Source organism: Eriocheir sinensis, chromosome 19 (genome assembly GCF_024679095.1).
Source record: "Eriocheir sinensis breed Jianghai 21 chromosome 19, ASM2467909v1, whole genome shotgun sequence".
NCBI classification, from domain to species: domain Eukaryota; kingdom Metazoa; phylum Arthropoda; class Malacostraca; order Decapoda; family Varunidae; genus Eriocheir; species Eriocheir sinensis.
In genome coordinates, this window is record NC_066527.1 from 5,126,382 (window position 1) to 5,148,930 (window position 22,549).

The window sequence follows — 22,549 nt, forward strand, 5'->3', positions numbered from 1 at the left end:
TATATGTGTGCTTGGGTGTCGAAATGTTTAAGAATATGGTACCAAGATTAAAATGTTTATTATTTATATCAATGACTTAGACACAGGAATTAGTAGTGATGTTAGTAAATTTGCAGATGATACGAAGATCGGTAGAGTAATTGAGTCGGATCAGGACGCTAGTATTCTCCAAGGTGAACTCAACAGATTATATGACTGGGCGGATAAATGGCAGATGGAGTTCAATGTAGGGAAGTGCAGTATTCTGAGTGTAGGTAGGAACAACCCCTCACATAACTATTGCTTAAATGACACTCTCATAAGTAGGTCTAAAAGTAGAGGGATTTAGGGTCTTAGTGAGCTCTGATCTCCGTCCAAGGGCACAATGCATTCAAGCTAGAAATCGAGCTAATAGGGTACTGGGATTTATTTCAAGGAGCGTAAGCAACAGAAGCCCCGAAGTCTTCCTCAAACTATATTTAGCATTAGTTAGACCTCATCTTGACTATGCGGTTCAGTTCTGGTCACCCTACTATAGAATGGATATCAAAATGTTAGAATCGGTGCAGAGGAGGATGACTAAGATGATTCAGGGGTTGAGAAACTTGCCATACGAGGAAAGACTCAAACAGTTAAACTTGCATTCTCTAGAAAGGCTAAGGGTGCGTGGAGACATGATCGAGGTTTATAAATGGATGAAGGGCTTTAATAAGGGAGACATTCATAAGGTTTTGTTGGTAAGAGAACCGGGTAGGACACGAAGTAACGGGTTTAAACTGGATAAATTCAGATTCAACAGGGACATAGGCAAAAATTGGTTTACTAACAGGGTGGTGGATGAGTGGAATAGGCTTAGCAGTCATGTGGTGAGTGCCAATACAATTGTCACATTCAAAAATAGACTAGATAAATTCATGGACAGCGATAATAGGTGGGGTTAGATACACGGGAGCTTAGGGTCAAAGGAGCTGCCTCGTACAGGCCTACCGGCCTCTTGCAGACTCCTGCGTTCTTATGTTCTTATGTTCTAAATACCCTTGGAAATGCCCAAAACGCCTACAAAAACCAAGTCTATATGTGTGTTTGGGTGTCGAAATGTTTAAGAATATGGTACCAACATTAAAATACCCTTGGAAATGCTCAAAACTCCTACAAAAACCAAGTCTATATGTGTGCTTGGGTGTCGAAATCTTTAATACCGCCCCAACATTAAAATACCCCTGGAAATGCCCAAAACTCCTACAAAAACCAAGTCTATATGTGTGCTTGGGTGTCGAAATCTTTAATACCGCCCCAACATTAAAATACCCCTGGAAATGCCCAAAACTCCTACAAAAACCAAGTCTATATGTGTGCTTGGGTGTTGAAATCTTTAATACCGCCCCGACATTAAAATACCCCTGGAAATGCCCAAAACTCCTACAAAAACCAAGTCTATATGTGTGCTTGGGTGTCGAACTGATTAAGAACACCACCCTGAGTCTTCCTTTTGGGGTGCAGGTGCTACTTCTAAAGGGGTTCTGCTTCTACTGGTGTTCTAGTTTTATACTCCCAGGACAACACTGGGCATACGGGCACCAAGAGGCAGGGCAGGGGTGAGGGAGGTGAGGGAGGCGCAAAAATCAGGGTACTCTTACGAGGGAGGGGGCAGATAACACCCTGGATTTAGCACATCACACTAGGCAAGATGCACATGGGGCTACACACATACACACATAAACACGCACATACATACGTACATACGACTCTTAAGGTGCAAGAATGTATAGAAAGTGTCTGTCAAGTTTTCGTACAATTTTAGGTTTATCAAAAATACAAATGATGAGATGATTTAGTACAAACTGTTGCAAAATAAAAAGTAAGCTTCCTTTCTTTCACATCTACTCCCTTTCCTTCCCTTCTTTTCCCTTCCCTTCCAGTCCATTCCATTCGATTCCTTCTCTTCCCAATCCTTTCCTTTCCTTCCCTTCCCTTCCTTTCCTTTCCCTTCTCTTCTAATTCCCTTCTTTTCCCTTCCCTTCCAGTCCATTCCATTCGATTCCTTCTCTTCCCAATCCTTTCCTTTCCTTCCCTTCCTTTCCTTTCCCTTCCTTTTCTTCCCTTCTTTTCCCTTCCCTTCCAGTCCATTCTACTCGATTCCTTCTCTTCCCAATCCTTTCCTTTCCTTCCCTTCCCTTCCTTTCCTTTCCCTTCTCTTCTAATTCCCTTCATTTCCCTTCTTTTCCCTTCCCTTCCAGTCCATTCTATTCGATTCCTTCTCTTCCCAATCCTTTCCTTTCCTTCCCTTCCTTTCCGTTCCCTTCTCTTCTAATTCCCTTCTTTTCCCTTCCCTTCCAGTCCATTCTATTCAATTCCTTCTCTTCCCAATCCTTTCCTTTCCTTCCCTTCCTTTCCTTTCCTTTCCCTTCCTTTTCTTCCCTTCTTTTCCCTTCCCTTCCAGTCCATTCCATTCGATTCCTTCTCTTCCCAATCCTTTCCTTTCCTTCCCTTCCCTTCCTTTCCTTTCCCTTCTCTTCTAATTCCCTTCCAGTCCATTCCATTTGATTCCTTCTCTTCCCAATCCTTTCCTTTCCTTCCCTTCCCTTCCTTTCCTTTCCCTTCTCTTCTAATTCCCTTCTTTTCCCTTCCCTTCCAGTCCATTCCATTCGATTCCTTCTCTTCCCAATCCTTTCCTTTCCTTCCCTTCCCTTCCTTTCCTTTCCCTTCTCTTCTAATTCCCTTCCAGTCTATTCCATTCGATTCCTTCTCTTCCCAATCCTTTCCTTTCCTTCCCTTCCCTTCCCTTCCTTTCCTTTCCCTTCTCTTCTAATTCCCTTCTTTTCCCTTCCCTTCCAGTCCATTCCATTTGATTCCTTCTCTTCCCAATCCTTTCCTTTCCTTTCCTTCCCTTCCCTTCCTTTCCTTTCCCTTCTCTTCTAATTCCCTTCTTTTCCCTTCCCTTCCAGTCCATTCTATTTGATTCCTTCTCTTCCCAATCCTTTCCTTCCCTTCCCTTCCCTTCCTTTCCTTTCCCTTCCTTCCCTTCTTTTCCCTTCCCTTCCAGTCCATTCCATTCGATTCCTTCTCTTCCCAATCCTTTCCTTTCCTTCCCTTCATTTCCTTTCCTTTCCCTTCTCTTCTAATTCCCTTCTTTTCCCTTCCCTTCCAGTCCATTCAATTCCTTTCCTTTCCTGTTCCTCTCCTCTTATGCCCTTCCCTTCCCTTCCCTTCCCTCTCCTTTCCTTTTCTTTCCCTTCCCTTCCCTTCCCTTTCATTCCATTCCCTTCCCTTCACTTCACTTCCCATCCTTTCCTTTCCTTTCCTTTCCTTCCTTTCCCTTCCCTTTCATTCCATTCCCTTCACTTCACTTCCCTTCACTTCACTTCCCATCCTTTCCTTTCCTCTCCTTTCCTTTCCTTTCCTTTCCTTGCCTTTCATTCCATTCCCTTCCCTTCACTTCACTTCTCATCCTTTCCTTTCCTTTCCTCTCCTTTCCTTTCCATTCCTTTCCTTTCCTTTTTCTTTCCCTTCCCTTCCCTTGCCTTTCATTCCATTCCCTTCACTTCACTTCCCATCCTTTCCTTTCCTCTCCTTTTCTTTCCTTTCCTTTCCTTCCCTTCCCTTCCCTTCCCTTGCCTTTCATTCCATTCCCTTCCCTTCACTTCACTTCCCATCCTTTCCTTCCCTTCCCTTCTCTACCCTTCCCTTCCACTAGCTTCAAAATGTGCAACTCAACCTTACTTTACATTTCGCAACAAACTGCGCAAATTTATCTGATCATTTGTATCGTTAATAAATTGTTGAAACTGCGTAAAGACTTCGTGGAGACTCTGTACACACACACACACACACACACACACACACACACACACACACACACACACACACACTTTTAGATGAGGGAGGGCGGCAGGGGGGGGGAGGAGGGAAATTTATCAAACTAATCTATCATTTTCAAGACAAACCATTAAGAAAACAACGGAAATTCAGACAGGCTCATCAACAGGCTCCACCACTTCTATGGGCGACACGACTCTCCTGAACAAGACACTATAAACGTAACGACTACAGAGGGGAGGAGGTACATAGACACTAGAAACATACAGGATTCAGCGATAGTCATGCAGGGACGCTGAACTAGACCCACCCCAGAGTCTCGGAGGTGCTTCGACTGACTGACTGACTGACTGACTGACTGACTGACTGACTGGTTGGTTGGTTGGTTGGTTGAATGACTGACTGAGTGAGTGAGTGACTGACTGACTAAATGACTAACTGACTGACTGACTGGCTGGCTGACTGGTTGGTTTACTGACTGACTGACTGGCTAAATGACTAATTGACTGACTGACTGACTGACTGACTGGCTGACTGGCTGACTAATTGACTGACTGGGAGTGAAGTCAAGTTACATTTGCTAGTTCATTCTTATCAACACAATCAGAACTCATAATCAGGAGAAACAACAACAACTGAATGACTAACTAACTAACTAACCGCATTTACTAACATTATTATTAGTATGTCAGTGGGTTAAGGTGTTGGTTAAGACATTTGACTAATTACCAGTGACAGCTCCTCGGCCCAGCACCAACATTACCGATAGGCTATACCCGTAAGTGACCGTTCCTTCCTACATGCAGAGAGTATCAAACAACCTACATGCTCCCTGGTTGTATCGATGTCGCCTCTCTCGGACCTCAAACCCACACGAGAGACGCCAGATTTTGTAAACGTCGTATTGCCGTATTTAGTGTTTCTTTATCTGTGGGTGGTTCCGCTTCTTCGCTTTTGGGACGAGGTTAGTTTGAAGTGTTGGGTTTTCACAGCACGTTGACGTATTGCGAACTCGGGCGTAGATGGTGATATAAAAATAGTTACGTGGGTGGGTTGTTTTTTTAATTTGTTTTTGGGGACGGCAATTGTCGGAAGTGTTGGGTTTTCACAGCACGTTGACGTATTGCGAACTCGGGCGTAGATAGTGATATAAAAAATAGTTACGTGGGTAGTTTGTTTGTTTTTACGTATTCAGTCTTGAGGGACGGCAATAGTTAGAAGTGATTGAATTTTCAGAGTTAAGTCGACATATTGCGAACTCGGGCGTAGATAGTGATATAAAAAATAGTTACGTGGGTAGTTTGTTTGTTTTTACGTATTCTGTTTTGAGGGATGGCAATAGTTAGAAGTGATTGAATTTTCAGTTAAGTCGACATATTGCAAACTCAGTTGTAGAAAGTGATATAAAAAATAGTCATGTGGATGTGTTTTTTTTTTTACGTTTTTGGAGGGAGGCAATAGTTAGAATTGATTGAATTTTCTGAGTTAAGTTGACATATTGCAAACTCGGTCGTAGAAAGTTATATACAAAACAGTTACATGGGTAGTATGTTTTTTTCTTCTGTTTTTTGGGGGGACGGCAATAGTCAGAACTGTTTGATATTTCCAAGTTAAATCAACATAACACAAACTCAAGTCGCAAAAAACGGTGATACACAAAAAAAAATCATCCAAACCGACCCACCACACCTCGAAAAAACGGTTGAACAGAGACAAATCAGCCACGTTTTGGTTGACGAGGACCGGCCTAATACGACGCTTAGAAAATCTGGCGAACGTGTGGACATCCAAACGCTATTTACACACCCAGAGACCTGCTTGTTTGCTTGCTTGTTTGTTGAGATCGCTTGCCAGAGGACTTGAACAATGGTAGGTCTTGAAAAAAAATCTATGGAAGGGAAAGGAAGAGGTGTTGGTGTGAGGGCATGGGATGGGATGGGATATGGGACGGGAAGGGAAGGGAAGGGATGGGAATGGAAGGGAAGAGATGGGAAGGGATGGGAATGGAATGGAAGAAAAGGGTAAAAAATGGGAAGGAATGGGAATAGAAGGGAAGAGAAGGGAAGGGAGGGGAGAAAAGGGAAGTGATGGGAAGGGAAGGGAAGGGAAGAGAAAGAAGGGAAGGGAAGGGAAGGGAAGGGATGGGAAGTGGAGGGGAGGAAAAAAAGAGGGAACAAGAGGAAATGACAGTAGGGGAAGAAGGAAAACAGGATAGGAAAGAGGAGGAGGAGGAGGAAGAGGAAGAGGAAGAGAAGGAGGAGGAGGAAAAAATAGCAAAACAAGAGGAAGAAGAAGAAGGAAAGAAGAGAAGAGGAAGAGGAGGAGAAGGAGGAGGAGGTAAAAAATAACAAAAAAACAAGAAAACAAAGACAAGGGAAAAAAAGTAACAGAAGAGGAAAGAGAGAAAGACCAACAGTAAGAAGAGAAAAGGAAAGAGGAAGAGGAGGAGGAGAAGAAGGAAGAGGAGGAAGAGAAGAATAAAACAAAAATCAAAGAGAAAGAAGGATAGACAGAAAGAAAGAAAGAAAGAAAAAGAGAGAGAGAGAGGGGAGAAGAAGGAGAATGGGAGAGTAACAGGAGGAGGAGGAGGAGGAGGAAGAGGAGGAAGAGAAGAATAAAACAAAAATCAAAGAGAAAGAAGGATAGACAGAAAGAAAGAAAGAAAGAAAAAGAGAGAGAGAGAGAGAGAGAGAGAGAGAGAGAGGGGAGAAGAAGGAGAATGGGAGAGTAACAGGAGGAGGAGGAGAAGGAGGAGGAGGAGGAGAAGGAGGAGGAGGAGGAGGAGGAGGAGGAGGAGGAGGAGAAGGAAGAAGAGGAGGCAAAGCTGGTGGAGGTCATCACAACCCCTAAAAAAAAAAAAAAAATAATAAATAAATAAATAAATAAATAAAAAGGGGAGGGAGGAGGAGGAGGAGGAGGAGGAGGAGGAGGAAAAGCTGGGAGGTCATCACAACCCCTAAAAAAAATAATAAATAAAAAAATACAAATAAAAGTGGGGGGAGGGGGGGGGGGGGGGGCGCCACCAACCTGAAGGTGCCGAGATCTGATGTGACTTAGTGAGGAGCTTCTTCTTGAACTTGCCCTTCCTCTTCTTGGGCGTGGGCTTGGAGGACTGCTGCTGGATGGCAATGGAGATCTCCCTTTGCAACAGGTCCATCTCACGGTTCCGCAAGTCCTGCTCCCTCTTCTTCAGCTGCTCCGCCATCTGCTTCTGCTTGACGAGGGCACGCCGTACCTCCTCCTCTCTGCATCGGAGGTCCTGTGGGGTTGGGAGGTTGTGGGGTTAGAGGTGGAATGGGGTATGGGGTTGGGGTTGGGGTTGGTTTGGGTAGTGGGTCTGAGGCAGGGTGGGAGTGTATGGGTTGAAATTGAAGTGGTTAAGGTTAGGTTGTGGGGTTGGCAGTGGTTGGGTTAGGGTTTGTTTGGTTAGTGTGGTGGAACAGAGGCAGGGAAAGGAGTGTATGGGTTGAAATTGAAGTGGTTAAGGTTAGGTTGTGGGGTTGGCAGTGGTTGGGTTAGGGTTTGTTTGGTTAGTGTGGTGGAACAGAGGCAGGGAAAGGAGTGTATGGGTTGAAATTGAAGTGGTTAAGGTTAGGTTGTGGGGTTGGCAGTGGATGGGTTAGGGTTTGTTTGGTTAGTGTGGTGGAACAGAGGCAGGGAAAGGAGTGTATGGGTTGAAATTGAAGTGGTTAAAGTTATGAGTCTGTGTTTAGTTCGCTTTTCTGTTTGTTGTCTTATTATTTTTTTTTTTGTCATTTTCCTCCTCCTTCTTTTATTTTTTCTTCTCATTCTCCTAACTCTTCCTCTATTATCCTCAATATCCTCCTCCACCTCCTATCTTTTCTTTTTCCTCTTCTTCTCCTCCTTCTCCCCCTCTTGCTTTTATACTCATTATCCTACCTTCTCTAATTTTCTCCTCCTCCTCTAACTTATATTTTTCTTCTTATTCTCTTCTTCCTTTAACTTATATTTTTCTTCTCATTCTCTTCTTCCTCCTCCTACTTTTTCTTCTCATTCTCCTCCTTTTCATCCTGTTACTACTACTCACGTTCTCCTTCATCCTTATTTCGTTGACCTTCTCCTCTATCTCGACCTTCCAGTGGCCCTGCATGGTGTGGAAGCTTTCGTGCGGCGTCTGCGTGAAGTTGGAGCGGCTGATCTCGTCCAGCTTGTTGAGGATGACGACGAAGGTGGGCCGCGCGTGGGGGTCCAGCTCCCAGCAACCTGAGGACGGGGAGGTTAGGTCAGGTCATGTTGGGTTAGATAGGTTTATGGAAGGGGAGGACAGACCCTCCCCCCTCCCCCCCTCGTAACAGCCACTCAGGCCCCTTCTAAGTTTTACACTTGGTGTTTCGTGAGTCTGCTGCGTGGAAAAATGTTTTATAAACTACCTAAATTCATCTAAAAACTTGTTTATTTAAAAATAGCATGTAAAATTCAGAGAATTTATCAATTCAGTCAAACACAAGCCCCAAACTAAAGAAAATGTAAAATATTCACAATATTTCTGAGCAGGAAACTCTTCAGGAATAAAATAATGTTGATCAATAAGAAATAAATGTGCAGCACTTGAAAGAAATATTTTAGTAATCCTTAATTTTCAAAACTGAAAAATACAACACAGCAAACTGCAACTGCACACTGGCAACCATCACGACAAAACAGTACAGCGTGGAAACACTGATGAGGCGGCCAGCACGCCGGCACGTCCAGACACACCGCCGGTCCAGTGTGAAAGAGGTGCTGCTTGCACCCATGCACCGCCACGGCCAAGGAAGTCAATCCCCAGTGACAGCACATGCACTGTCACCAAGATCATGGTCATGGTGTGAGCTGCGTTACAATTGCACCGGTGCATTACAATGCACCGTGCACTGCATGGTGTCATGAGCATGATGAAGCAGTTTATCAGTTTTCCTTATTTGAGACAATTGCAATTTTTTTCAAGCAATAACTGAACATCCAATAAGCTCTGATTTCTGTTACATAGTCATTCCTTTCTACTCTAAAACACACAGGAATGTCCTCAGTTTTCCATTGTGGGCCTTTGAGACACATGTAATAGTGACCCACTGATTCAGGATTCCTTGACCTTCCATCAGCGCCAAACAGGGGGTTTGGGGCAGAAGTCACGGCCCCGGAGACACCTGGTGAATAACATCAGGTTCTTAGGAGCTGCTGTGGGTAGGTGAGTGACTAGCACTGGCTGGCCTCTTGGAGTCTCCTTACAGCTTGGTGTGGCCTTGTAAACACGCTAAGCCACAGTGCTTCCATCAACCCAGCATCCTTCACGTCCTCAGGGAGCTGTACCACTACAACACACATGCTCTTCCACAACAGCTATCCACCATTCCACCCCCAAAATGACTTAAATATATCGCAAGTCCAATAATGACCCCAAATGTACTGGAAATCCCCCCACCCACCCACCCACCCCTTTGCACCCACTCACTCAATACCCCGTCACCCTCTGTTCCCCCTCACTCACTTTCCATCAGCTTCCTCCAGGCGATGGGCACGGTGGTGGGGATGTGGAGCCGCAGCTTGTTCATGGCCACACCGTACGCAATGGCCAGGGTGTCGATGCCCTTGTAGGGGGACTCCCCCGTCAGGAGCTCCCACAGCAGGACCCCGTAGCTGTGAGGGAAGAACACGGGGAGTTAGCAAAGGAAAGGGCATGGAGAGCTAGCCTACAGGAGGGAGAGAAGGGAGAGGGTAGGATGACACAGGGAAAAGAGGGGAAAGGGAAGGGAGAGTTAATCTGGTAGCAGCTACGGGCCAAATTTGTGGCTTTACCATGTAGCAGCAACGGGCCAAATTTGTGCCATGATTTAACCCCCCCAAAATAGATGATACATATGTTGATCAAAAATGCTTTGATATATATTATGAAATGGTTTGTGTGAGGGGAGATTTTTTCTCATTTTTCTTGCTTGGAGGGACCATTAAGAAACATGATCCCTGCTGCTACCGGGTTAAGGATGGAAAGGATGAAGAGAGGATGAAGGAAGGAGAAAATGGAGATGACTGGAGAAAAAGGAAGGGACTTAGAGGGGAAAAGGAGGAGGAAGAGAGGATGTTACAGAGAGGACACAAGAGATATTGCAGGAAAAGGAAGGGAAATTTAGAGGTGGGGAGGAGATGGAGGGGAGGCTATAGCTGTGGGAGGGGAGAATATTGAGTGAAGGAAAAGGAAGGGGAAAATAAAAGGAAGGGAGGATGTATTTGTGGAAGGGGGAAATGGAGAGTTACTGAAGGGAAAGGAAGGGAAAAGAAAAAAAAGGAAGGGAGGAAGTATTTGTAGAAGGGGAGAGCATTGAGTTAGTGAAGGGAAAGGAAGGGAAAAAGAAAAAAAGGAAGGGAGGATGAAGTTAGTGAAGGGAAAGGAAGGGGAAAAAAAAAGGAAGGGAGGATGTATTTGTGGAAGGGGAGAGCATTGAGTTAGTGAAGGGAAAGGAAGGGAAAAGAAAAAAAAGGAAGGGAGGATGTATTTGTAGAAGGGGGAAATGGAGAGTTACTGAAGGAAAGAGAAGGGGGGAGCTAGAGAGGAAGGGAGGATCTTATTGTATTACTTTAGTAGTTTAATCTCCATCAGTTCTATTAATGATGTGACACTTTTTTTTTTTTTTTTTTTTACATCAGAGGACACGGCTCAAGGGCAATAAAAAGAGTTAAAAAAAAGCCTGCTACTCATCGCTCCAATAAAAGATAAAAGTAAAGAGTAGCCAAACTTCACATCTAATCTATAATACTCTGAACATCACATCTAATCTATAATACTCTGAACATCACATCTAATCTATAATACTCTGAACATCACATCTAATCTATAATACTCTGAACATCACATCTAATCTATAATACTCTGAACATCACATCTAATCTATAATACTCTGGACATCACATCTAATCTATAATACTCTGAACATCACATCTAATCTATAATACTCTGAACATCTAATCTATAATACTCTGAACATCACATCTAATCTATAATACTCTGAACATCTAATCTATAATACTCTGAACATCACATCTAATCTATAATACTCTGAACATCACATCTAATCTATAATACTCTGAACATCACATCTAATCTATAATACTCTGAACATCACATCTAATCTATAATACTCTGAACATCACATCTAATCTATAATACTCTGAACATCTAATCTATAATACTCTGAACATCACATCTAATCTATAATACTCTGAACATCACATCTAATCTATAATACTCTGAACATTTAATCTATAATATTCTGAACATCACATCTAATCTATAATACTCTGAACATCACATCTAATCTATAATACTCTGAACATCTAATCTATAATACTCTGAACATCACATCTAATCTATAATACTCTGAACATCTAATCTATAATACTCTGAACATCACATCTAATCTATAATACTCTGAACATCTAATCTATAATACTCTGAACATCTAATCTATAATACTCTGAACATCTAATCTATAATACTCTGAACATCACATCTAATCTATAATACTCTGAACATCACATCTAATCTATAATACTCTGAACATCACATCTAATCTATAATACTCTGAACATCACATCTAATCTATAATACTCTGAACATCACATCTAATCTATAATACTTTGAACATCACATCTAATCTATAATACTCTAAACATCACATCTAATCTATAATACTCTGAACATCTAATCTATAATACTCTGAACATCACATCTAATCTATAATACTCTGAACATCACATCTAATCTATAATACTCTGAACATCACATCTAATCTATAATACTCTGAACATCACATCTAATCTATAATACTCTGAACATCACATCTAATCTATAATACTCTGAACATCACATCTAATCTATAATACTCTGAACATCTAATCTATAATACTCTGAACATCACATCTAATCTATAATACTCTGAACATCTAATCTATAATACTCTGAACATCACATCTAATCTATAATACTCTGAACATCTAATCTATAATACTCTGAACATCACATCTAATCTATAATACTCTGAACATCTAATCTATAATACTCTGAACATCTAATCTATAATACTCTGAACATCTAATCTATAACACTCTGAACATCTAATCTATAATACTCTGAACATCACATCTAATCTATAATACTCTGAACATCACATCTAATCTATAACACTCTGAACATCTAATCTATAATACTCTGAACATCACATCTAATCTATAATACTCTAAACATCCCATCACTTCTACCACTATTCTTTTTCTTCTATATTTTGCAGGAAAGGAGGCGGCTAAAAGGACAAAAAAAAAGAGGAAACAAAAAAAATGGCTTGCTACTTTATGTTACCTCAGCTGTCCATTGGTTCTAAGCCCTATACATGATAGTTATGACCTGGCCTAGTCCATTGTATAATTCATTTAAACACACAAAAAAAATCGGCAGGAAGTTTGTTGCAGTAATGGATAAAACACACACACACACACACACACACACACACACACACACACACACACACACACACACACACACACACACACACACACACACACTACTTAGAGAAGGAAGAAACACCAGTAACACACGTCGACACAGTAAAAAATTGAGGAAAGACTAAAGGAAATGGACTTACCAACACTAGAACAAAGAAGGGAAAGGGGAGATCTAATACAAATCTATAAATTATTGAACAAAATAGATGAAGTAGACAACGAGGAGTTACTACAAAAAGAAGGAAGAAACACCAGCAACACACGAGGACACAGTAAAAATATTGAGGAAAGGAAGATGCTTGAGAGACATAAAGAAATATAGCTTCCCGCAAAGAAACATAGAGGTTTGGAACAGACTAAGTGAGGATGTAGTATCGGCGAAGAGTGTGCATAACTTTAAGGAAAAACTGGATAAATACAGATATGGAGACGGGACCACACGAGCGTAAGCCCAGGCCCTGTAAAACAACAACTAGGTAAACACACACACACACACAAAACCTCTCCCCCACACACACATATCACCTACCTCTCTCACACACACATAAACACTCAGAAGGAAGTTTCTTGCAGTGACGGATGAGAGAAAAACAAAACTTGCACGCACCACACCCATAACCCCCCCACTCCTCCACACCCCTCACACGCACCTCCACACATCCGAGGCCTTCGAGAACGTAGATTCCTTGATGACCTCCGGCGCCATCCACGCATAGGTTCCTGCCGCCGACATCCGCGTGGTCTTGGACACCTCGCGCGCCAGGCCGAAGTCCGTGATCTTGAGCGTCTTGTACTTGAGCTCGTTGTTGTCGATGCTCTCGCTCAGGAGGACTGCAAGGAGGGAAGGAGGGAGGGTTAGCTGGTGGTGTTAGTGGTGGTGGTGGTGGCGGTATTGGTGGTGATGGTATTGGTGGTGATAATGTTTCGTTTTGTTTCCTTCTTTTTTTTACAACAAAGGAGACAGCTCAAGGGCACACAAAAAAGGAAACAATAATAAAAAAAGCCCGCTACTCGCTGCTCCTACAAAAAAAAATCAAAAGGGGTGGCCAAAAGGAGAGGTGTTACTTGCATGCTTGTTGTTTTTGCTGTGTTGCTGGTGATGGGATGGTTTAAAATAAGGGAAGGGATGGTATTGTTGTTATTAATGTTGTGGTTGTAGATTCAAGTAGTAGTAGTAGTAGTAGTAGTAGTAGTAGTAGTAGTAATAGTAGTAGTAGTAGTAGTAGTAGTAGTAGTAGTAGTAGTAGCAATATCATAATCATTAGTGCATTATTGTTATTACTATCAACACACACACACACACACACACACACACACACACACATTCCACAAATCAATAACACCCAACAAGAAAAACAACGAAGTAAAATTAGACGTACACAACCTTCTCCTTCACTTGGCATTCAGAAGGGAACAAAAAACACGTGGAATTTCTTTAAAACTATTCGCTTCCTTCACACACACACACACACACACACACACACACACACACACAAAGAAAAACAACAGCATCTTCTTACATACATTCCACGGCCAGTCGAACCCAGCCCCACCTGTTAGCCTTTCCCCCTTCATTCCTTTCTTTCTCTATCTTCATCTCTTTTCCTTCATCATCCCTTCTCTCTTCCTCTTTCGTTTCTTCTTTCTTCCTCCATTATCCCTTCATTCTTCTCCCTCATTCCTTCCTCCTCTCCTTTACACTCCCTCCTCTCTCTCTCCATCTCTCATCCTTTCTTTCCTCTTTCATCCCTTCTTTCTTCCCCTTCATCCCTTATCTCGTTTTCTTCTGTCCTCCACTTCTTCTTTCTACCTCCTTCATCCCTTTATTTTTCTTCCCCTTTCTGTCTGTCTGTCTGTCTGTCTGTGTGTAAGTGGCGGCTGTTAGGTATGCATCACCCAACACCATGAATAGGGATGTAAAGGTATCTGAATGCAATCCCGTGTATATTCCCTCGCTGAGTCTATGATCCAATCCCATCTCTAAGGCCCCAATCACTCTGTGCCGACTATGGACCACGACAACCCAGCGACTTTTAGGCCCTCTTCATCATCCGGCGATCGTTTCTAGACCTTTCTCCGACCATGGGCGACTTTTTCACATCATTTCACACCCAAGACCTCGCATACTCCGAGTCGCTGGGTTGTCGTGGCCCCGAGTCGGCAGTGTGAACGGGGCTTTAGTATTCATGGGGGTTAGGTTAGGTTAAGTTGGTGGTTATGTTGTGAGGATGCGATGAAAGAATGCGAATGATGAGATTAAATATATAGTAGCTACATCTCTTTTTCTTATTCTTTACTGGTTATTATACTCTTTTTTTTGTATTGTTGTGGTAGATGTTGATGTAGTTGTTGTTTTTGTGTGCGGTAATGGATATGTTGCTAAATATGTATATCTATTTCGTTTTTTTTTTCATTTTTTTTCTTCATATGGTAGTGGTAGTAGTAGCAGTAGTAGTAGTAATAGTAGTAGTAGTAGTAGTAGTGCTTTGTGAAAGGATATGAGAGAATATACCGCTCACAACGCAACTCTAATAGATGGAGGCCCGTAGGAAAACTTAAAAAAAAAAAGTAGTAGTAGTAGTTGATGTTGCTGTTGTTGTTGTTGTTGTTGTTCTTGTTCTTGTTATACATTAGTCGTGTGTTGTGATGGATAGTTGTTCTGAAGGAGAATGGATTTAAAAAGCTAATGTATTTCTCCTTTATCATCCTAATTTATCATATCTAAATTATTATTATTATTTGCGGTTCGTTTTTTTCTCGTTTTTCTTCCTTTTCCTTTATTGTTTTTCTCTTTCTTTCTTTTTCTATTTTCTTTCGCCTGCTTCTTGACCGTTATCTCCCTTAGTCTTCGTTCGCTTGGTGTGTGGTGATGGACAGGTGTCATAAGACTACCAGTGACGTAACTAAACAAATCCCTTAATTCTTTTCATATCTTGCCCTTAGGTTATTGTTTTTTATCCGTTAATATTCTAGTGATTTCCTTTATTGTCGTTTTTTTTCTGTTTTTTATCGATAATGTATAGCTATTACGAAAGAGCGTGTGTTTTGTAACGGAATAGATCTCTCCAGTTTTCGACTCACTGAATATATCCTCTTCTGTTATTCCTTGCATATCAATAGGCTCAAAAAAAAAAAAAAAAAAAAAAAAAAAAAAAAAACATGGAAATAGTCACAGCCTCCACGAAAGCCTTCTCACAAGATCACTAGGCTCATCGAACTAGCACTAAGGTCATATAACTATCCATGTAAATATCCACAACCTCCACGGAAGCTTTGTCTTTGGATCATAAAACTGCCCTTGGAAATAGCAACACAACAACCTCTTCGGAAGCCTTGTCAAACTATCACTAGGCTCATAAAACTACCCATGGAAACACCCACAACAAGCTCTAGGAAAGCCTTACTAAATGTGTGTGTGTGTGTGTGTGTGTGTGTGTGTGTGTGTGTGTGTGTGTGTGTGTGTAAGCCTTGTCAAACTATCACTAGGCTCATAAAACTACCCATGGAAATACTAATGCAACAACCTCTATGAAAGCCTTACCAAACATGAGTGTGTAAGCCTTGCCAAACTATCACTGGGCTCATAAAACTACCCAAGGAAATACTAACGCAACAACCTCTACGAAAGCCTTACCAAACGTGTGGGGCTTGCCAAACTATGCAATCACTAGGCTCATAAAACTGCCCAAGGAAATTCTAACACAACAACCTCTACGAAAGCCTTACCAAACGTGTGGGGCTTGCCAAACTATACAATCACTAGGCTCATAAAACTGCCCAAGGAAATACTAACACAACCACCTCTACGAAAGCCTTACCAAACGTGTGGGGCTTGCCAAACTATACTATCACTAGGCTCATAAAACTGCTCAAGGAAATTCTAACACAACCTCTACGAAAGCCTTACCAAACGTGTGGGGCTTGCCAAACTATACAGTGTGGGGCTTGCCAAACTATACAATCACTAGGCTCATAAAACTGCTCAAGGAAATACAAACGCAACAACCTCTACGAAAGCCTTACCAAACTATACTATCACTAGGCTCATAAAACTGCCCAAGGAAATACTAACACAACAACCTCTACGAAAGCCTTACTAAGTGTGTGTGTGTGTGTGTGTGTGTGTGTGTGTGTGTGTGTGTGTGTGTAAGCCCGGAAATGTTTGCGGATAAAGGCTTAGCGATAACTCAACTGTCTTCCTCTATATTGCCTTTTCAACACCGATAGCTGATTTTTGGGGGTGATAAAAGATTAGGAAATATTGCGAAAGATTGTAATACGTGTTCAATAAGGCGGACTCGAGTGTTATTTCTGATCCCTTTCCGTTCCCTTATCGCTAGAAATGCAGGTTTTTTATTACGTTATCGCGGTACTGTAATACGTATTGAGATAACGAAGAGAGAGAGAGAGAGAGAGAGAGAGAGAGAGAGAGAGAGAGAGAGAGAGAGAGAGAGAGAGAGAGAGAGATTGGAAAAGTCCTCCCCTTCCTCCTCCTCCTCTTCCTCTTCTTCCTCCTCTAGGCCACTGTATAAACACTTGAGTAAAAGAGGGAAGGAGGAGGAAGAAGAGGAGGAGGAGGAGGAGGACAACGTATACCTAGAGAGAGAGAGAGAGAGAGAGAGAGAGAGAGAGAGAGAGAGAGAGAGAGAGAGAGAGAGAGAGAGAGAGAGAGAGAGAGAGAGAATGAAAATATGGAGTGAAATGGAAAAAAAAGAAAGGAAAAGACAGGAAAATAAATGGAAAATGGAAAAAAAAGAAATGAAAGGGAAAGAAAAGGAAAGCAAAATAAAGAAAAAAAGAGAAGGGAAGGAAAATAATGGAGAGAGAGAGAGAGAGAGAGAGAGAGAGAGAGAGAGAGAGAGAGAGAGAGAGAGAGAGAGATAGTTAATTGGGAAAGTTATGAGGCAAAAAAACAAAAACAAAAACATCGCTCATTAACACACACACACACACACACACACACACACACACACACACACACACACACACACACACACACACACACACACGCAGCTGGTCGTGTGGGAGTAACTTGTCTACATCAATAAACTTACATTTACATAACAACTGTATACCTGACCGTGTGTGTGTGTGTGTGTGTGTGTGTGTGTGTGTGTGTGTGTAAAATAGTGAAGGTTGATTTTTTTTTTTCTTTCTTTTTCTTTGCATCTATTTTTTTATCCTCCTCCTCCTCCTTCTTCACCCTCTCTTCTTCTTCTTCTATTTTTTTTTATTATTCCTCCTCCTCCTCCTCCTACTACTACTACTACTACTACTACTACTACTATTACTACTACTACTTCTTCTTCTTCTTCCTCTCTTCTTATTATTATTATTATATTTTCTTATTATTATTATTATTATTATTCCTCCTCCTCCTCCTCCTCCTCCTCTATATCTCACCAACTTTTTTTTTCATATGATTCCAAAAACAAAATAAAAACAAAAACAAAGAAAACGTGCCAATATATATTTTTTCAGGGTACACAATTTCGTTTTGATAGAGTGCAAATACGTGTGTGTGTGTGTGTGTGTGTGTGTGTGTGTGTGTGTGTGTGTGTGTGTGTGTGTGTGTGTGTGTGTTACAAGATTTACAGGATCAAAACTTGTCTCCGAACTGTTTTCTAAATCGACATTTTATGCAAAGACGCCAGAATAGGTTAAGAGAGAGAGAGAGAGAGAGAGAGAGTAGTGGTAATGCTTGTTTAATGTTCCTAACTCTCTCTCTCTCTCTCATAGGTTGTGGAAAGGGAAAGGCATACACGAAACAGGGAAGAAAGGACGAAGGAGGAAAGGAAGCAAGGAAGGAAGGAAGGAAAGAAGGAAAATAAACGATACAGAGGAAAATAAAAATACTAAATAAAAAATAAGAGAAGAGAGGAAGACAGGGGGGGGGGGAGTAAGAAAAGGAAGACAAGGGAAAAGAGAAGAAAAGGGAAGGAAAGAAGAAAGGAAGGAGCGAAAGATCAAACAAATGAATAAACAGAACAAAATAAACAACATATAGAAAAAAGGAAGAAAAAAGTAAAAAAGTAGAAAAGCAAGAAAGGAAAAAAAACAAAGGAAAAAAACTACCAAACGAAGGAATAACAAAAAGGAAGAAGGAAAGAAAGGAGAAAGAAAAGTAATCAAAGAAGGAAGGAAGGAAGAAATGAAAGAAAACAAATAGTGAACGAAAGAGGAATAGAAAAGAGAGATGGAAGGAAGGAAGGAGGGAAGGAAGAAGGGAAGGAAGGGGAGGCCTGATCAATATTGGTGGCTGAGGCAAACACACACACACACACACACACACACACACACACACACACACACACACACACACACACACACACACACCACCACACTCTAGAACAACACCACCTCCTTTCCATCAGCGTCATCACCACACACACACACACACACACACACACACACACACACAGCATTGGACACTCATACTCTTCCTCCTTCTCCTTCTCTTCTTCCTCCTCTTCCTCTTCCTCATTATCATCATCATTCCTTTAATCTTTCTCTTCTTTATTTTTCTTCTTTACTCTTTCTTCCTCTTTTCTCTCCTCTTCTTTATTCCATCTTTTCCTCCTCCTCCTCCTCCTCCTCCTCTTCTTCCATTTATTTGATTCTCTTCTTTACTTCTTCTTCTTCTTCCTCCAGTTTCCCATTATCTTCATTTCTTTCCTCTTCTCCCCTCCTCTCTCTCTCTCTCTCTCTCTCTCTCTCTCTCTCTCTCTCTCTCTCTCTCTCTCTCTCTCTTCCTTCATTTTATTCTTCCTTCACTCCCTCCTTTCCTTCCTACCCTCTCCCATCCTTCTTTCCTTCCTTCCTTCTCTCCTCATTCCCTTTCCTTCATTCCTTTCTCTCTCTCTGCTTTTTTTGTTATTTTCTTTTCCTTCTTTCTTCGTTTTCCTTCCTCCCTTTCCTTCGTTCGTTCCTTCCTTCCTTCCTTCCTTCCTTTCTCTCGCCACAATAATGGAAAACGGGAGCCTTAAAATGAGAGAGAGAGAGAGAGAGAGAGAGAGAGAGAGAGAGAGAGAGAGAGAGAGAGAGAGAGAGAGAGAGAGAGAGAATGAAGACATCAACTGTCGACACTATCTATTTAAAGGGGAACTCGAACTCCTCCTCCTCCTCCTCCTCCTCCTCCTCCTCCTATTCTTCTTCCTCTGTTTCTTCCCCCTATTATTCTCTTCTCGTTCTCTCTATCTCCTGGCCATTATTTTCTCCTCCTCCTCCTCCTCCTTGTCTTCCTCTATTTCCTCCACTTATTATTGTTTCCTTCTCATTCTTTTCTGGTCATTATTTAATCCTCCTCCTCCTCCTCCTCCTCCTCCTCCTTTTCTTTCTCTTTCTCTTCATTCTCATCCAATCTCTAGTTTCTCTTTCTCCTCCTCCTCCTCCTCCTTTTCTTTCTCTTTCTCTTCATTCTCATCCAATCTCTAGTTTCTCTTTCTCCTCCTCCTCCTCCTTTTCTTTCTCTCTCTCTTCATTCTTCTCCATTCTCTAGTTTCTCTTTCTCTTCCTCCTCCTCCTCTTCCTCATTTCTTCCATGCATTGTTCTCTTCCTTCTTTAAAACTCTTCCCACGTTTACGATTATCTTCATTAAATTCATAAGAAGATATTTATAATCTTTCGAAGACGCAAGAGTTACACACCTGTCGGTCCTTCCCTTACCTGGCTCTCTGATCACCTGTTTAACACCTCTACGAACACATCAGGTGAGACTTGATTGGAAAACTATAAATGGGTGAAGGGATTTAATAAGGGGGATGTTGATAAGCCGGGAAGGAAGGAAGGAAGGAGGGAAGGTAGAGAAGGGTAACGAAAAGAAGAAGTGGAAGAAGAGGTGGAAGGAAGGAAGAAGAGGGTAAAGAATGAAGGAATTAAGGAAGAAAGAAAGAAACAAAGAAATAAAGAAAGGAAGGAAGGAAGGAAGGAAGAAGTGTAGCGAAGGGTAACAAAAAGAAGTGGGAGAAAAGGTGGAAGAAAGGAAGAAAAAGGTAAAAAATGAATGAAGGAAGGAAGAAAGGAAGGAAGGAAGGAAGGAAGGAAGGAAGAAGTGTAGAGAAGGGTAACGAAAAGAAGAAGTAAGTTAAGTAAAAGGTGGAAGGGAGGGAAGAAAAGGTTTAAGAATGAAGGAATTAAGGAAGAAAGGAAGGAAGGAAGAAAGGAAGGAAGGAAGAAAGGAAGGAAGGAAGGAAGGAAGGGAGAAGTGTAGAGAAGGGTAACGAAAAGAAGAAGTGAGTTAAGTAAAAGGTGGAAGGGAGGGAAGAAAAGGTTTAAGAATGAAGGAATTAAGGAAGAAAGGAAGGAAGGAAGAAAGGAAGGAAGGAAGGAAGGAAGGAAGAAGTGTGGAAAACGGTAACATAAAGAGGAAGCGGGTAAAGTAAAAGGTGGAAGGAAGGAATGAAGGAAGAAAGAAAGGAAGGAAGGAAGGTAGATAGGAAGGAAGGAATGTAAGAAAAAATAAAGAAGGAGGAAGGAAGGAAGGAGAGAGGGGAAAAATGTTTAGAGAACGAGAAAATAAGTTAAAGAATGGAGAGGAGAGAAAGAAAGAAAGAAAGAAAGAAAGAAAGGAAAGAAAGAATGGGTTAGGTTTATAAATGGGTGAAGGGCTTTAATAAGGGTGATATTGATAAGGTTTTGGTGGTAAGAGAACACGTAGCAATGGGTTTAAGTTGGACAAATTCAGATTCAACAAAGACAGACAAGAATTGGTTTACTAACAGAGTGGTGGATGAGTGGAACAGGCCTGGCAGTCATGTAGCGAGCGCCAATACGATAGACACATTCAAGAGGTTGGATTAGTTCATGGGTAGTGAGGTTAGGTGGGGTTAGGTTCACAGGAGATGCCTTGTATAGACCAACCGGGATCTTGCACTCATTATGTTCTATGTTCGTATTGTGTAATGAGAGAGAGAGAGAGAGAGAGAGAGAGAGAGAGAGAGAGAGAGAGAGAGAGAGACAGAGAGAGCAAAGAAAACAAAGTGGATGGGAGAGATATGAAGAATGAGATGGGGAGAGGGGAGAAGAAATACAATAGGAGGAGGAGGAGGAGGAGGAGGAGGAGGAGGAGGAGGAGGAGGAGGAGGAGGTCGTAACTCGCGCGGGACCGATTCTCAGTTCGGTCATAAAGAGGAAGAAGAGGAGAAGGAGGAAGAGGAGGAGGAAGACGGAGCGGTGAAGTATGGAGTAGGTGTAGTTTACCTCCTCCTCCTCCTCCTCCTCCTCCTCCTCCCAAGGGAAATCGGGGTAAAGGGGAAGGAGGGACACTGCGACAACCGATCAACTACACCCCAAATTCCCCAACCCTTCCCTCCATTCCCCAACCCTTCCCTCCATTCCCCAACCCTTCCCTCCATTCCCCATCCCTTCCCTCCATTCCCCATCCCTTCCCTCCATTCCCCAACCCTTCCTTCCATTCCCCAACCCTTCCTTCCATTCCCCAACCCTTCCCTCCATTCCCCAACCCTTCCCTCCATTCCCCATCCCTTCCCTCCATTCCCCAACCCTTCCTTCCATTCCCCAACCCTTCCCTCCATTCCCCATCCCTTCCCTCCATTCCCCAACCCTTCCCTCCATTCCCCAACCCTTCCCTCCATTCCCCAACCCTTCCCTCCATTCCCCAACCCTTCCCTCCATTCCCCATCCCTTCCCTCCATTCCCCATCCCTTCCCTCCATTCCCCAACCCTTCCCTCCATTCCCCAACCCTTCCTTCCATTCCCCAACCCTTCCCTCCATTCCCCAACCCTTCCCTCCATTCCCATCCCTTCCTCCATTCCCCATCCTTCCCTCCATTCCCCAACCCTTCCTCCATTCCCCAACCCTTCCGTCCATTCCCCAACCCTTCCCTCCATTCCCCATCCCTTCCTTCCATTCCCCAACCCTTCCCTCCATTCCCCATCCCTTCCCTCCATTCCCCAACCCTTCCCTCCATTCCCCAACCCCACAAATCCTCCCCCCCCCCTTGCATCCGTCTCAGAACCCTTCCATCTTGTATTCCCTCCATCCCGTTCCCTTCCTTTCCTCTTCATTTTCTCTCCCATTCCCTTTCTCCCCCCTCTATTCCAATCTAATCTCCCTTCCCCTTGCTTTTCGTTCTCCATTCCCTTCTCTTTCTCTTCCTTTCCAACGCCTTCCTTTCCTCTTTTCTCCTACTTCCTCCTCCCCTTTTCCCTCCTTCTTTGGTATCTTCTCTCCCAATTTTCTCTCCCCTTCCCTTTCTCCCCCCTCTATTCCAATCTAAACTTCCTTCACCTTCTTTTTCG

At 42.5% G+C, this 22,549-nt stretch overlaps 1 protein-coding gene across 14 annotated transcripts in view; it reads right to left on the reverse strand.

Annotated features, from left to right (window-relative positions):
• Window positions 1-22,549, reverse strand: part of LOC127000592 (mitogen-activated protein kinase kinase kinase 11-like) — a 151,018-nt gene that overhangs the window by 38,368 nt on the left and 90,101 nt on the right. For all 14 annotated transcript variants that reach the window (XR_007754326.1, XR_007754328.1, XR_007754327.1 and 11 more), the window contains exons 5-8: window positions 12,939-13,119; window positions 9,284-9,432; window positions 7,844-8,019; window positions 6,823-7,054 (exon numbers count right to left, since the gene is read on the reverse strand). Coding sequence is in view for 11 of the 14 variants with exons in the window: in XM_050864486.1 (XP_050720443.1) it covers window positions 6,823-7,054; window positions 7,844-8,019; window positions 9,284-9,432; window positions 12,939-13,119 (738 nt within the window). In the remaining 3 variants the exon portion in view is untranslated. The remainder of the gene's footprint in view (window positions 1-6,822; window positions 7,055-7,843; window positions 8,020-9,283; window positions 9,433-12,938; window positions 13,120-22,549) is intronic.